Here is a 16,799-nt window from a genome sequence, read left to right on the forward strand (position 1 = left end):
CCCGCTCCGCGCGCTCATTGGCTGCCGTGCGGGCCGGCCCCGCCCCCTTCGCGGCCCTTCCCGCCACCTCCCGCAGGGCGCCCCCTGTCGGGTGGCTCAGCGCGACTCCGCCCGCCGGCGATTGGCGGGCGCTGATTGGCTGTGGCGGAGGCCCCGCCCCGCACGCCGCGTTACGCAGCGCGGCGGTTGCGGCGGGGACGCGCTCGGGACCGGGCGGAGCGGCGGCCCCGGTGAGTGCGCGGCCCTCGCCCCCCGGCCCCGGCCCCGGCCCCGGCCCCGACCCTCGCCCCCCGGCTGGGCGCTGCCTGCAGGCCCTGGGCGCGGCCCCGCCTGACAGCCCCGGCGGGCGCGGCCCAGCCTAGTGCGGCCCGGCCCGGCCCGGCCCGGCCTCCCGCCGCGCCTCACGGGCTGCGCCTCTCCCGCAGGGTGTGCGACCGCAGCATGTCGGAGGGCGAGTCCAAGCAGGTGCCGAGCAGCGGCTCCGACCCCAAGCCGGAGCCCGCGTCGTCTGGCCCGGGGATGACCTCGGTGTCTGCGCCGGTGACTTCCGCGGCGCCCCCGGAGGAGGAGGAGGAGAGCGAGGACGAATCCGAGATCCTGGAAGAGTCGCCGTGCGGCCGCTGGCAGAAGCGGCGCGAGGAGGTCAGTGCCGGGGGCCGGTTCCCGAGGCGGCGGTGCGGGCCGGACCGGGCCGGGCGAGGCCCGAGCAACCGCTTGTCCCGCCCTGCCGGATTCTTCTGGCTCCTGGGCCTGGGTCAGACGGGCCCCGGGCCCGTCACGCTCTCCGGACACAGGGAGATGGGTTGCCCATCAGCAGCCGCGGGGCGGTCGTTCCTCGGGCTCGGAGCGTCCTGGCTGGAGCGCAGCCGGCGCTGCCTTGTCTGCGGCGGGCCCGTGGCACGACCAGCTGTTGCTGCCGCGGAGCAGGGAGTGGCTCCGGCACTCAGTGCGCTTCCCATTTTATGGATCGTTCCCTCTGGAAAGGGTGAGGAGCAATGAATGTGTCGTCCTTAGTGGTTACTGGGGAGCGTGAGAGGTACCCGCTGCTGACGCAGCCAGTTACCCGGGCCGACCAGGTTTTGAATCCTTGCTTTTGGTTTGCCTGGGGTTCTGCAGTGAGGATAAAGCACAGTCAGCTCTTGCAGGCTTGTTTCTTGGCCTGCCCTGCCTGCACCCACTGCTCGGTGCCTGTGCTGGCAACGCGCTGTGAAGGCATAAGGAGATTAGGTCACGTTTGGGTTTCCATCGTTGCTGGGTTGTGCTTTCCCCACTGGGGGCTGCCTGCCAAGCTGGTTTCTGCCCTGTGCTGGCGCAGTGCCCCTGCCCTGGCCGGGCAGGCTGTGCCGCCCTGGCAGGTGCTGACAGACAGACAGGGCTCCAGCACTGCGGCACAAGTGCTGAGCTCAGAGCTTTGGCTGCTTTGGCTGCTTTGTCCCTTGTCACTTGTTCTGATGTAAATCTGGAGGTCGGAGTGAGGTCACGGTAAGGTCAGGGATTCCCCACAGTTCTTCACCTTTCTGCTTTCTGAGAGTTGACGTGGTTTGGGATACCATGAGCCAAACCCTGGCATGGTGAGGCTGTGCAGATTAATTGCAATGGGAAGGTGTCAGTGTGAGGCTCTGCTTCTCTCCTCCCCAGTATATTCCTTACCTGAACTGCTCTGTCTTGTGCTCTATGCTGAACTGGCACATGCTGGAGAGCAAAGCTGGTTTGTTTGTGTCATCCTTTCGATGTGTTTTATTTGCTACTGATTGCTTTGACACAGAAAGAGAAATTTCCTTCCAGGTTTTTCTGTGCTCTCCTACATGACAAGTAAGATTTGAGAGGCTCTAGCATTTTCTTTGTATTTCACTTCCCCTTCTGCAGACAAATTAGGGCCCAGACACAAGGAGTTCATTGAAATTTCAGCGTGGCTAAATGATTGTCTTGTGTCTTCGGGCTGCCTGCATAGAGGCCTGAGCTCTGCTCCACCCCATGGGCTGAGGGAGGGGTGTTGGGGCCACAAAATACATTGTTGGGGGTGCTGCTCAGCAGGGAGGGGTGCAGGGCCTCGTGTCTGGCAGGGAGCAGCCACAGCTGCCCTGTGTCACACACACTGCTGGGACCCCACACCCACATCCCCGCGGGTCTCTGCATTTGTGGCTCGACTGGCCCTGGGCTTGGGGAGAGGCTTTTATTCCCTGAGCTGTGTGACATCAGACTCGCTTTGCCACCTTCAGCGTTTGGACTGATCTGCTCCGTGGAGTCAACTCTCCCACTGCTGATGTCCTAGTGTGAAATTTATTTGGAATAACATTTCCGAGCATCCCAGAGTAAACTGTCCCTTGTCCCAGGGAGCTGTGGCAGCTCAGTTGGCATCAGTTATTCTGGTCAGTGCAGCACATGCACAGGTCTTTACTCGCAGGGAGGAGGTGGAAAAGGGACGTGCTGACCTCTTCTCGGTGATGCAATCCTGATCCCTTATCACGGCAGTATCTCACGGGTGCTGGATAAGGCAACACCGTGGAAGCAACTGATGTGCTGATGTGGAGAGGAATGAGTGCAGGTGGTTGTGGAGTGACTGTGTGCTGCCTGTGCTCTGCCACTCCCGGCTACTCCTTTCCCGGGTACTCCTTTCCCGGGTACTCCTTTCCCGGGTACTCCTTTCCCGTTTCTCCAAGTGCCGTGCTCAGATGTGCGATTGGAAGTGTAATGGTCTCACTTTTTTCAAAAAAGAAAAGACTGTATTTTACTGGCCATCGCCTCTGATGACCTCTCCGCAGGCAGTGCGGACAGGGCCCGTGAGCCAGGGTGTGTCCGTGCCTATTTACCGGAACGAGATTTCGTCGGGACGGTGCCCCCGCCGCCGGTCCCGGGCACGGAACGGTCGTGGGGCGGGAGGTCGGCCTGCGCTGGCTGTGCCGGCCCCGCCGGGCTCATGGTCCGGGGAAACGGCCTCAGGCTCTCCCGAGCGCCCCGGGGCCGGGGCCGGGCAGGAGGGGCCGGGGCCGGGGCCGGGCAGGAGGGGCCGGGGCCGGGGCCGGGCAGGAGGGGCCGGGGCCGGGGCCGGGCAGGAGGGGCCGGGCAGGAGGGGCCGGGGCCGGGCAGGAGGGGCCGGGCAGGAGGGGCCGGGCAGGAGGGGCCGGGCAGGAGGGGCCGGGGCAGGAGGGGCCGGGGCCGGGGCCGGGGCCGGGGCCGGGGCCGGGCAGGAGGGGCCGGGCAGGAGGGGCCGGGGCCGGGGCCGGGCAGGAGGGGCCGGGCAGGAGGGGCCGGGCAGGAGGGGCCGGGCAGGAGGAGCCGGGCAGGAGGGGCCGGGGCCGGGGCCGGGCAGGAGGGGCCGGGGCCGGGGCCGGGCAGGAGGGGCCGGGGCCGGGGCAGGAGGGGCCGGGCAGGAGGGGCCGGGGCCGGGGCCGGGGCCGGGGCCGGGGCAGGAGGGGCCGGGGCCGGGCAGGAGGGGCCGGGGCCGGGGCCGGGCAGGAGGGGCCGGGGCAGGAGGGGCCGGGCAGGAGGGGCCGGGGCAGGAGGGGCCGGGGCAGGAGGGGCCGGGGCCGGGGCCGGGCAGGAGGGGCCGGGCAGGAGGGGCGGGGCCGGGGCCGGGCAGGAGGGGCGGGGCCTGGGGGCGGTGGAATCGGCCAATGGCGGGGGGGCGGAACGCGTTACATCACCTGCAGCGGCGCCCATTGGCTGCGGCCGGCACTGGCCGCGCCCCGGGGTCGGGGAGGGCCCCGGGAAGGGCCCGGCCCGGCCCGGCCTGGCGCGGCCGCCGAGCGGCAGCTGCTGGAGCCAACTCACCGTCCTATTTTAGCGCCAGGCCTCTGGGTTGAACTGTATCCACTAATAAACCTGACAATACATGAGTTCCCAAGGAGAAGTGGTGCTGGGCACGAGTCAGAGCGGGGAGAGGAGCGGCTGGGGCGCGGCCTTGCAGGAAAGGGACCAGAGAGACCCATGCGCTTGCTGGCAGCAGTTCGGCAGAGCAAGTGTCCACCTGGACCCTGAGAGGGCAAACCCCATCCCGGGACTCGGAGCTGAATCCTGCTCTGGAATTGTGCCCATGGCCCAGGTTGCTCTCCTGATAGACACTTGGGTGAGGCCTTACAGGAGGATCTTGTCCTGTGGCAGAGGCACAGGGCATGGCTCCACAGCGTGAGGGCAGAGCTGTCCCAGGGCCAGTGGGCTTATCAGCCTGTGCTCACCTGCTCCCTTCTGGCTGCTGTCCTTGACAGACCATCCCTTCTGTTTCTGCTGTCCTCCTCGGACACTTCATTCCCTTCTTGCAGGCAGCATGCACTCAACTTATTTTTCTTGAGTTGTTGAAGTATCTTCAGAGTTATCTGCTGAGCCTCCTAGGAGCAGAAGCTTCCTAACAGAGCTGGATTGCAGTGCTGCGTTGGCCATCAGGTTTACCCTCCTGCATCTGGCTGGTGGGGAACCTGACCCTGAGAACTTGGTGCCTGCTGTCCCTGGGAGCAACACAGATCACAGAGAACAGTGGCCAAACATAACTGTAGGAAAGGCTGTGCTCTGCTGCAGGAGAATCCCTATTTTCAGCCCAGTGTTATGGTGTTGGGCTTGGCAAGCTCGTGTGAGCAGGAGAGACTCAGCTCTTGCCAGATGGGAACGTCCTGGGGCTTGCCATGCATGGGACACCATATGACTGCATAAGCCAAGACTTTATAAGAAATACTTTGCTGACATCTTTGTAACTTGCTTTGGTAAATAACCTTCTCAGAGCTGTGGATGTGGGCACAAGCTGGTCCCCTTTTGTGGGGGTGTGTCTGCCTAGCTGAGATGGGGAAGAGGAAAGAGGCCTGACAGGCCTGGGTGGGCCTGGGACCTCTTCTGCAGCTCCTCCTGAGGCACAGCCTGGGGTGGGGTCACTCTTCTCAAGCTCTACTGCACTCCCCAGCACAGAGGGCTTTGCAGGGATGTGAAGCCTGGCACTTGGAGCACAAAAGGAAGATAAGGGGAGAAAGAGCACTGGTCTCTGCTTTAATACATTTTGCTTTTCTGAGAGGATGTGTCAGGCTGCTCAAGAGCAGCAGGAGAACCTTGTGCCATTCCCTGGCAACTCGTCCCAATGCCAATGGCAGTGTTCTGCACTGAGAGTGGGCACAGGAGATTTGCTTCTGTCCCATAAATTCTGAAGTGTTGAGGGGGATTTTTGGGATGGCTGAAGGTGATGTTTCAGTTCTTGAAAGCCATCAGTGACCTCCTGGCTGTTGTTTGTTCTGTGCCTGATGTGTATTGACTCTTTTGCAAGCTCAGCTGCTGGAGCATTTTCTGTATTTTGCCCCACTGCTGAGATCAAGAAGTTCCTTTCTGGCTCATCCCTGGGGACACCCCTTGTGTGGCTGTGTGGCTGTGTAGGCACTGGTTGCTGTGCTGATTAATTCTTGGTTTTGCCTCTGGGTTCTCTGCTGTCAGGGAACTCGATGGAAGCCACAGCCCTTCCCAGCTTGCCCTGCAGTGACGTGTGGACTGGGACAGGGTAATGGAGTTCCACATGGCCCTGGCTGCCAGGGCAGGTGCAGAGTGCTGAGAGCAGAGTTTGAGGTGGTATTTGCTGCACCTGTATGTCCTAGTCCAGTCTTGCTGTTCTTCCTTGGATACTGTTACTGGAAGTTCAGAAAATTAATTCAGGTGGCCCCACTGCCATTAGTTTGCTTCTCTTTTCCTGTGACAGATCTGGCTGTCATTGGGATTGGCACTACCCAGCTGTTGATGGCTGGATGTTACAGGTGGATTTCAGTGCTTGGGCTTACAGATGCTCTTGGTCCATGCTAGAACCATCCAGTGTTAAGGAAGGAGCTCTGATTCATGAGGACCTGAACAGAGAGACAGTAAGTGAAACCCTGGATCTGCTGCGTGTTTACATCTTTGTTGTCTTTTGGCTTCTAATGGGAGTCTCAGTTTCTTGAATTGTTTTTCGTCTGGAGGCGGTTGGTGACTTTAGCACCTCAGGATTTATGTTTCTTCAAGGAGACAGAGTTCAGGATTCTGGGAGAGAAGATGCCAACAGACTGTGTGTTTGGGTTCTGGGATGCTGGAGCCTGATTTTCTCGGGCTCTGTGGTGATAGGAAGAAGCTTGCTGAGGTAGTAAAAAGATAAGCACCAGTTTGTCTTTTCTTATCACACATCTGAGTTTCTGTATGTGGGAAAGGGAGGTGGCATTCCTGGGAAAGGTGTCATTTGAGGTGCTCTGAGCATCAGGTTCTGCTGCTGGAGGGAGAATGGGCTGGTGCTCGGGGAGCTGCCAACACCCTGGCAGGCTTTGGCAATGGACTTGTGTTTTTATTGGCTGGTGGAGAAAACTAATGCCATGCTGTAGTTTTTATGGTGTTCCTTGACCATAAGGAAGATACTTAGAAGGGGGAGTATGTGCAGCTTTTTACCATTTTTATTGGCTCATGTGGGGCCTTCCTGGAAGGAACGTACCCCTGGGATGTTCCTGAATGAGCTGAGGGGCACTGAAGGGTGCAGGGGGGACTGAGCCTTTGTCACAGCCCGGTTCTGTCCTTGCTCACAGACTGTGACAGGCAGCTGGCACTCTCTCCATGTGACTGTGGCAGGCAGCAAGAGTGGCTCCTGCTCTCCCAGCACTCCTGGGAGGCTGGTGGTGCTGGCCACCCTTTGGCTGCCTCTGACCAAGGGATGGGGTTTGCTCTGCATTCCTTACAGAGCTGTTCTAAAAATACCGTGGTCTGTACAGCAGCACCAAAGCCTTCCCTTGTTGTCCCCCTTCCTCCCAGTCCTGCCTCGGGAGGCCCAGGCAGCGACTGAGGTATCGTGACAGCTGCTGTGGGTTTGGTGGGGCTTAGGCTTGGGAAGAGGCTTCCTGTGGCCACCAGAGGGGAGGAGCCGTGTGCCTCCTTCGGCTCCAGGTCCTGCCTGCGGGAAGGCTGGGGGAAGGCTGCCCATCCCGGTGGCACAGCCAGGCCTCAGTTAGCCAGAGGAGCATGGTGCTTCTTCAAGCATCCCATGGCAACATGGGGGACAGGAATAGCTGTATCCTGTTTCTGCTTATCAGTGCTCAGGAAAAATCCCATTTGAGGTCTTCAGTACCTGTCTCACAGAAGAGCAGGATGGGCTAGAGCAGAGTGGGAATAGCTCACTTGGTGTTTATCGTGTCTGGTTTTCCATCTCTTCATGAAATTTCACACTGCTGGCACTCAGGTGAGCTTGCTGCCCCAGGTGCAGTGCTGAGAACATCCCAGACCTCTCTGTCAGTTATTCCTGACTGTGCTCAGTATGAACTCCCTGTGGCACGTCCTCATTGTCCTGTGTCCCAGGAGGGTTCTGGTGGTGCAGAGGTGATAATGAGGCAGTCAAATGGAGGCACTGGGGAGTTACCAGAACCTTCCTGATGGACTTCTGTCTGAATGGACATATTTATGGATACTGAGTTTTCTTCCACACTCCCTTATTTATTTTGCTGTGCTGTTTCTGTTTCTTCTTGGGAGTTAAGGGTGAGGAATCAGTGCCTCTGCCTCCTTCCATAGGCCAGCCCAGTACGACTGAGCTCTCATGCTCTGTTGGGTTGCTTGTTTGTTTTGAAGCACCAAGAGTACTCATCCGTTTGGGCTTGCAGTTGCAATTTGTATTCATTTCTGGTATCCGTTAAACAGATGGGAATGATGCCTCTCTCCAGGTGGGATACTCAGCACTGATGGGACTGCACCTCAAATCCTGGGTGCATTTCTGGCCCTCTCAGGACAAGAAGGACATTGAGGGGCTGGAGTGGGTCCAGACAAGGGAATGGAGCTGGGGAAGGGTCTGGAGCACCAGGAACAGCTGAGGGAGCTGGGGGGAGGGAGGGGGTGGCCCAGCCTGGAGAAAAGGAGGCTCAGGGGGCACCTTCTGGCTCTCTGCAGTGCCTGCCAGGAGTGGGGAGCCAGGGAGAGGTCTGGCTCTGCTCCCATGGAACAAGGGACAGAACAAGAAGAAATGGCCTCAAGCTGTGCCAGGGCAGATTCAGGTGGGTATTAGGGAAAATTCCTTCCCTGAAAGGGTTCTCCAGTCCTGGCACAGCTGCCAAGGGAAGGTTGGAGACTCCATCCCTGGAGGGATTTAAAAGCTGTGTGGATGTGGCACTCGGGGACATGGGTTAGTGGTGGCCTTGGCAGTGCTGGGGGATGGTTGGACTGGATGGTCTGAGGGGGTTTTCCAGCCTCAGTGACTGTATCCAGAGCAGTGCTGCTGCTCTTTAAAGCACCTTGACTCCTGTCATACTTTTGTGGGGTTTTTTAAGTTGTTGATCTACTGCCTGGGGGGAATTTGTAGCAAGGTCTGTCCCGTGGTGTGTAGTTTAGGCAGAACTGTTCAAGTGCTTGTGGAGAGGCTGAATGGCCACTGGGCAGCAGCCTCTGGGATGGTGGCCTGGCACGGTCTGTGTGACACAGTGCTGTGGTTCAGAACTCCCCCTTTCCTGCAGAGCAGCCGTGGCTCTGGCTGGATGGAGGGACCTGGCTCCATGCAGGGTGTCCTGGCTCCCAGTGGGGTCCAGCTCCGTAGGCCAGCATGGAGGAGGACTGGTGAGAGGTGACTGGGACACATAATGCCTGTGCCAAAAAGGTGTGCCAGGTTCTGATTTGTCTCAGCAGGACATCCCCTGAGCTGGTGCAGTGCAGCCAAGTTACAAGCAGGGTGAGCTCCAACACGTGGAAGACTTTTAACCCTGTCTTTAAATATGTCTTTGAACCCTGTCCAGATGGACCTGTTGGGTTAACAGATGAGCTGCTTGCAGATGTGTTTGATCTTGTTACTTGTTGCAGGATGTCTGGAAGAACCAATTACTGTATTGGTGCTGGTCAGATTGTCTTTTCCTTACGCTTTAGTTGCTGTGTGAGTTGGTCTGTACAGCCATGGCAATAATATCTTCTTTTCCTTGCCACTGTTATTACACTGATTATTTTCATTTTCTTGTTAACCCTTTTTAAGCATTTTGCTTCTGTGACTATGATTGCCAAGGCCAGTGTGTCAGTTTAATTAAAACATGAAATAGGATTGCTTCTTTGCTTTGTTGGATTTCTTTTCCCTTTGCCCTCAGTGGATCTGGCGTTCTCTATTGTGTTACACTCTGGATTAGCCTCAGATCCCAGAGAGCCTTTTTTGTTCCGTTTCTCTTGGTAAATTTGCTGCTTTTTGTTTCCCCACAGCTCAGGGAGAAGCTGAGCCCCACCTGGCACAGCTGCTGGCTCAGGGGTTCTCTTATCTCTGGTTCCAAGAGTTTGCCAGCTGGTTGGACAGAGCTGTGATTCCCTTCTCTGGCCTAAGCAGGTGGTCAGGGAAACTCCTGAACATATTCCTGCTACTCTGAACCAGATCTGGGTCTTCTTGTGAAGGTCTGGCCCGATGTGCTGCCAGTCCCCACCTCTTCAATGTGCAATTCCATTCAGTACTGATATTTTAGATATTGTGGGCTTTTTTCCAGTTTTTATACCTTTTTTTTAATATTGTAAGTAATCACTGTCACTTGTGGTTTAGGCTGTATTTATTTTTAGCTTAATTGACAGATTAACTACAGAACGTTTCTCCAAAAGTCTCTGTTCTTTCAGTGATGATATCCAGGTGTTTGAGAGCTACAGGAAAAGTATGCATTGGACAATTGAAAAAAGGGAACAATTGCCAAAGGGAAGTTCAGCTTTCAGATTTTTTCCCTTTAAAGTTGTTTTACCACTTCCCCCAGTCCCCTTTAAGTGATTAAATTCCCTTGAAATTCCTCTCGAATTTCCTTGCCTGTTGCTTGACAGACATAGAGCTGTGAGTACTTCTGTGCGTGGAGCTGCTTCCTCTGCTGTGCTGCAGAAATTCAGGCTAAGCTGGGCTCAGGTCACTTCCTCCCTGAGTGTAAAAGCTGCCTGGTCTGTGGGCTGTCTGGGAGTGTTACATGATCTCCATGCTTTTGTCAGGGTTTAGGATTCCACTTTGCTGAGCATGGAAGAGGGATGTGGAACAGGGATTTGACAACCTGAACCCCGGAGGAATCTGCTATTGCCTTTCAGTTTTCTGTCTGCAATTTTCCCCTTTTACTCTTCTGCCCAAGCTGGTGAATCTCCTCAGGAACTGAGAATTGCTGTCAGTGATGTCAGCTGGGTTTGGTGTCTTGAGTCATGTCTGATGCCCTGGAATATTGCCTATGAGTCATGGAAATAATTCATGCTTGTTGAGCTTGGCCAGAAGTGGGAGATGTGGCAAGTGCACAGCCCCTGGCCGTGTTACTGGGCAGATTTTGAGTAGTTGCCATTACTTGAGGACTTGGTTAATCCAGAAAAGCCTTTAACTCGGGGATTTGGAGATCTTCACCAACCTTAATGTTTCTGTGAATGGGCAGCAAGTGTGATGGAGGAAGAGACTCCAGAGGGCTGCACAGGCACTGGCTGTTGGGGTGTTTCCTGTTACCGTGGCTCTGCACTGCTCACACACACCTGCCTTTCTGCTGCCTGGGGCCTGGTTAACCTTTGCTGAACTTACAGCCTTTTGTCATTCACCTTCAGTAATTGTACTGGGCATTTTTAGGCTGCTGTCATCCCTAAGATGTTGCTTATACTAAAATTGAAAGGAATAAATGTTCTGTGCACAATTATCTTGATTCCTTCAGCTTTCTTTAATGATGAAACATAACAGGCCTGGCCTGGTATTTAGATGTTGGTGTCAGTGTGTGTGTAGATATATATATATATATATATATATATATATATATATAAATAAAAATAAAAAGATCAATATGAACATCATCTTAAACCAAATCTTGGATCTGTCACCCCTGAGTTATGCAGGTGGCTCAGGTGGTGGGGGGGAGCAGGGTGGCTCATGCTCATCTCTCATCTCCTGTAATGGTTCTCAATAGTTATTTTGCTTAGTTCAGGCTGTCCTGATACAATTATGGCCTGTGTTCCTTCCTGCCTGTGCCACGCCTTGCAGCTGGTTGTGTCACACTCATGTACTGTGCAGGTGCTGCAGAAATCTGTGTCACTGGGCTTACTGTGCTCAGTGTCATTTGTCACTGGACTGTTTCATCTGCAGTGTCAGAGTATTGAATGTCTTTGGGCTTCTTTGGATTCCCTTGGGAGATCATAAAGAATCCCACCTGTATTGATGGGTTGTTGTTTTGGTTTGAATACTTTGACAAAATGCCAAGAATAAACCAAATGACAACAACTTTCTCCCCACCCCACTGAGAAAAGGGAGGAAAAAAACTTCTGGACAGTTGAACTTAACTAGTTATATATTTATACAGAAAAGATAAAATTAAAAGACAACTACAGTATAACACACACCTACACAAGTTAGATACAACAAATAATTATTTCATCTCCCCACTCAACAGAAAACGGAACCCTTCCGAACACAAATCCCACCATTCTAGCTACAAAACCACCCAGAGAACTCAATATTCTAAGGGACAGACCCAAGCAGAGAAAACTAAAATAAACATTTTACTTTCCTGCAGATAACATGGTGGTGAGGTTGTACTGGGCCTCATCAGCAGAGCAGCACAGAGCACGTCCACTTAGCACCCCCAGCCATCAGGAACTGAGACAACTCCTCCTACTCTACTGGATTTGTATTTGAGGTGATGTCAGAATATGGTGTGGAATACCAGTGGCCAGTAGAGGCAGCTGGTAATCTAAGGCCTACTCTAGAAACTAAAGCCTAAATTTAGGCCTGGCTAGACCCATATTAGTTGTCACTCTGTGTTGTCAGGGTACTGGAGGAGTAGAATGGGGTACAGCAGTTCAGCTGTAATGATGAAATTGGGTAGATTTGATTGTGTGAAAGTGGCTGCCAAGGGAGAAGGGATTTTTGAGGGACCTCATATATGGGGAGAAGCTTCCAGCAAATGAGATGTTGATGGGGTCCCTAGTGAGGGAAGAGAATGTGACAGGATGAGGAGAAGCTGGAAAATGGGCAGGACTTAGAGGTGATAGAAGTGGAAGAGAAGTCTGGGTTTGCCACACAAGTCTCTGTGTTAACTGTTACCTCATGGGGGAAATTGGATCAGCTGAAAACTGCCAAGCCTGATAACGAGCACCAAGGCTGCCAGAGTTCAAGGAACATTTGGACAATGCTCTCAGGCACTTGGTGGGATTCTTGGGGTTGTCCTGTGCAGGGCCAGGAGCTGAATTTCAGTGACCTTTGTGGGTCCCTTCCAACTCAGGCTATCCAATGCTGCTATGAAGTGATTCTGTCCAATGCTTCTATGAAGTGGCCAGTGGATGGGAACAGTAATTGTTGCTGTTTGACTGTTATAAGGTAAATTCTACCCTGTTGTCCTCTCTAAGTGGTTTGGGATGGGAATCCAGTTCTATCACTGCACATTGCGTGGTGCAGTGGGACATTCACCATGACTGTGACCGCTGTGTGCCAGTGAAATTGCCTGTCAAAGACATTACAGGACAGCAGGAACTCTGGATGTTGAAGGAAGGAGCCTTTGCACATCTTTGGATGCTGCAACATATCTGAGGAAGAAGTGTTGTGGAAAAATTTGCTGCTGGGAGGGTGGTTCATCTTGGATCTCTGCAGGTCTTTCAGCATGATGTCCTCCCCAAAGCCCTCGCCATTCTCATGCTGGGGTCCAAACTCTGAATTCCTCCCCTTACCTCGGTGCTTTCTTAGTCCTCATCTGTGTATTAGTGTTGGATGTGGATGTACTTGTGCTGGGTCAGAGTTTGAAATTATTAACTAAAGAAATTACTGTAGTGGTTTCCACTGTGTCATTGGTTCCCATGTCTGCTCTGAACCTGCAGCTTTCCCTTTGTTCCTCTCTGCTTCAATTGAGTTTTGTGTATCATCACCTTTCAGAGGATTCCTCTACAAAGCTCTATCTGAGTTCTTGAGACATTTCTGTATCCCTTTTGTATGGTTGGAGTTGCTTTTTGTGGTGGAATAAACTCTAAGTATCCTAAACCATGAAAAATACTGTATTGTAGGCAGAAAGCAGCTTTGCTCCAACACAGCCTTTGTGCACAAGAGGTTTTCCCTCAGGTATGCCCAGGCCTCGGTGCTCACACAGCCTCCCGTGACTCATTTTGGATACATGTGCACAATCCTGTCCTGGAGTGCTCATTTAATTAAAAGTTAATGAGCAGAGTTCATAATTTCCCATGAGGGTTGCATGGCAGCCATCTGGTCGTGCTGGCTTAGAGCTCACACCTCTCTCCATCCTTCCCTCCAGGTGAACCAGCGCAATGTCCCCGGGATCGACAGTGCCTACCTGGCCATGGATACAGAGGAAGGCGTGGAAGTTGTTTGGAATGAAGTTCAGTTTTCTGAGAGGAAGAACTTTAAGCTTCAGGAAGTAGGTTGATCTGGTTCCCAACAGGATGTGGAAACATACCCTGCATCAGGGTGGGATTATGGATACTGGTGACCTCTTGTGTGGATTATTGGCTGGGTTTGGAGTGCTGTGCTGCCCAAAACCAGCCAATATGGCTTAAGCCTGGCCTGTGCAGGAAATGTGCTGGAAAACCTTCGTGCTGTTTCCATGGTGTTCATTTAGGCAGTTAAATACCACCCTGACACCCAGTCTCGTCTGATCTGGGAAGCTGAGCAGGGTCAGGCTTGGTTAGTACTTGGATGGGAGACCTCCTGGGAATACCATACCAGGGGCTGTAGGTTCTGGTTCTGAGGACTTGTCTGTCACTGTCCAGGCTCGCTCGGCTGTGGCAGATGAACCTCAGGAGCAAAGGGTGGGGCCAGTTGTGCACACGCTGTGCCTCACCTGAAACATCCACTGTGCAGCTCGAAGGACACACCCACATGGGCAGAGCCCTTCCCAAATCTTTGTTCATTAAGCCCAGCCACGATGGCAATGTGTTCATTTAGATGTGGTGATCAAACCACGCTCTGCTGAGGTGCAGTGCAGAAGGAAATGAGATGCTGTCTATCCTTAGCATAGGGTCTTGATGTGTGCAGTGGTCTTTAAGGGGACCTACACCCAAGAAGAAAGAAAGATGTGGGTTGATGTGGTCTCTAATGTGGCATGTCCTTGTCTTTCTGATGTTAAGGAAAAAGTTAAAGCGGTGTTTGACAACTTAATTCAGCTGGATCATCTGAACATTGTAAAGTTCCACAAATACTGGGCTGATGTGAAGGAGAACAAGGCCAGGGTAAGTTCAGCAAACGGGCTATTGGGTTCTCATTGTGTGCTCTGTAGATAATGAAGTGAGGCAGAGGGTGATGTCTCACTGCCCCACAGGTAATCTTCATCACTGAGTACATGTCTTCAGGGAGTTTGAAACAGTTCCTGAAGAAGACAAAGAAAAACCACAAAACTATGAATGAAAAGGTAACTCTTTTTTTTTTCCCTTTATATCCATATTCCCCTGGAGCCATCAGCCCCTGGAAAGCTCTTTCAGCAGAGGATCCCTTTGAGAACCTGGTGATAACGTGCCTGCAGTTCCTCTGTGTCCCTGTGGCCTAGTTCAGCTGCAGATTCTCTGGGACAGCAGTTCTGTGCTGGCTTCTTTGCTGCCAGCAGCTCTGCAGCTTCGTATGTGTGGTGTGAAAGACATGTCCCTCTCAGTGGGCCCTCACAGGAAAGGGGAAAGGTGTCTGTGCAGGGGAAGACTCAGGAGGACAGGTGTGTTTCTGGACCCATGGGAATACGTAGAAACAAAGTGGAGCATGAGAACACTGATCCTTTACACCTGCACTGGGTAAAAGCTCAGATGCCACAGAGTGGAGCGTGTGTTTCTTCCTACAAGCAGGCTGTCAGTCACAGAAATACAGATCAGCTCTTTGTGGATGATTTCTATCCTTTTCCTCCTGTGTCTACAGGCCTGGAAGCGGTGGTGTACCCAAATCCTCTCTGCTCTCAGGTACGTGGGATACTGACCTTTAGATCCTGGCAGTTGTGACTGATGTGGCAGTGAGTGTGGGAGTTGAGCATCAGGGAGCTCTCCAGAATATCCAGCTTTATAACTCTGGTCTCACCACAGCGAGGAGGATGTTGCAGAGATGATAGAGAAATGAAATTCCATGTGAGAGGACTGAGGAAAACAACCATGGTGTTGGCAGGCTGCCCTACAGCAGGCAGAGGATTCATGGATATTGAGCTGTGGTGGTGTTAGATGTGTGTGTGGGTCTGTACGTTTCTTGATGGTGTATATCTTCTGCAGACACCTTAGTGCAATGGAGCTGAATAGAATGTGGTTTGGGTTTTAAAAGCACTTTTCCACCTGAGCCAGAGTTGGTGAGTAGCTAATAAGAGCCTTGGAAGAACAATAACCCAGATGGCAGAGCATGGCTCACACTCCATAGACAAAACTCTGGTGCCATTTCGTGAAATTAGAGCAGTTGGTGAATTGTTGGGGTCCTACTACAGTTCTGGGAGCTGACTGTCCTCCTTTGTGCTGGTGGCTAACATAACCCAGGCAGAGTGAGGTGCAAAACCAGGGTGTAGCTGGGACCCCAACACTGAAAAGCTTTATTTGTGCCTGCTGGCAAATGTGCCCGGTCCTGTGTGTATAGCACCACGTGCCTCTTCGGTGCTCTGTGGATAGGGCCAGAATAAGGCTCTGATATTTTTGGTATAAGATTGTAACCCTTTTAACACCCACACAGCAGTAGTAAGGTGGATGAAATAGTTTCTGTACTGCTGGTATCCCGAGTTTCTTGTGATCCGATCAAAGAAAGCTTTCTTTTTTCTCCTGTGTTCTGGAGATTGATTGTTAGAGTCAGTTCCTCAATATTCCTGATTCTCTTCCAGCTAGAGGCTGAGGTACAGTCACTGAATTGTACCCCTCTGCTATTTTAAGTGCCTGACATGTGCCCTTTGCTCTTCTGTTCTCTTTTGATGTTGCTTGAGATGGGGAAGGGGTGAAGGGAGGGATTCCAGGCCTTGTCATTCCTTGACCAGTGCTTTGTTCTGCATCTCCAGCTACCTCCACTCCTGTGATCCCCCCATCATCCATGGAAACCTGACCTGCGACACCATCTTCATCCAGCACAATGGGCTGATCAAAATCGGGTCAGGTAAGGCTTGCTGGGGGTGCCCTTGCCTATCCAACAGACTGTCCAGACAGAAAAAGGCATCTACGCCTTTCCAGGTTCCCTGGCATGATAGGTCTTTGTGTAAATGTGCTCCTTCTCTTCTACATCAGGTGTGCCAGAGACTGGGAGTAGAATTTCTGATGATTGGACCTCTGTCAGGTGCAGGAAAGACTAATACTGGGTACTGTTTGCATTTTTTGTCTCAAGGGGCTGAGACAGGAAATTATGCTGAAACTTTGAAGTTTTGTAGGCACATTATCCATGGGTTCATCTGCTCCTCTGACTTTCATGTTAATACACACAGAGGTCTCTTCCCAGGACTGTGGAGCTTTGGGAGCTCTCTGGGTACCTGTGCTCACTGAGGCCACACCACATGAGTGCTGCTTGTAGCAACCCACATTTATAATGAAACTGGCAGACTCTGGCTGCAGCAAGTGGCTGGTCCTGGTATCCTAACCCAGCATTCTCCCTCCCTTGGGACTGGCCCCAGGCTGCTGAGCTGCCCTGGGCCTGATTGGCACAGACATGCTGTGCTTGGGTAGCCACACTGTGCTGAAATGGTTTATTTCAAAAGTAAGCAGTGATGTTCCTGGCAGTGCAGTGCATCCTTGCATGCTCTGGTTTTTCCACCTCTGCTATTCCCATGTCTCTAAAAATCTGTCTGCAGTCAGGATGTGTTATGTCACACCTTTGATGTGACCTTTCAAGGGACAGCTTTGCTGCCTGTTTTTTGACTTCTGCAAGTATTCTCAAGCTGAGGAGTGACCTTTGCCTTCCTGGAGCCTTTGTCTGTATGAGTTTTGGTTTGATGTGGCAGTGTGCA

At 53.3% G+C, this 16,799-nt stretch overlaps 1 protein-coding gene across 1 annotated transcript in view; it reads left to right on the top strand.

Moving 5' to 3' along the window:
• The first annotated feature begins 169 nt into the window (after positions 1-169).
• The window catches only part of NRBP1 (nuclear receptor binding protein 1), a 35,880-nt gene continuing 19,250 nt past the window's right edge, over positions 170-16,799 (top strand). The window contains exons 1-7 of the mRNA XM_071547709.1: positions 170-230; positions 426-642; positions 13,158-13,280; positions 13,990-14,091; positions 14,181-14,270; positions 14,762-14,802; positions 15,864-15,958. Coding sequence (XP_071403810.1) covers positions 442-642; positions 13,158-13,280; positions 13,990-14,091; positions 14,181-14,270; positions 14,762-14,802; positions 15,864-15,958 — 652 coding nt within the window. The 5' untranslated portion in view covers positions 170-230; positions 426-441. The remainder of the gene's footprint in view (positions 231-425; positions 643-13,157; positions 13,281-13,989; positions 14,092-14,180; positions 14,271-14,761; positions 14,803-15,863; positions 15,959-16,799) is intronic.

Source organism: Pithys albifrons, chromosome 2 (genome assembly GCF_047495875.1).
Source record: "Pithys albifrons albifrons isolate INPA30051 chromosome 2, PitAlb_v1, whole genome shotgun sequence".
Taxonomy (NCBI): domain Eukaryota; kingdom Metazoa; phylum Chordata; class Aves; order Passeriformes; family Thamnophilidae; genus Pithys; species Pithys albifrons.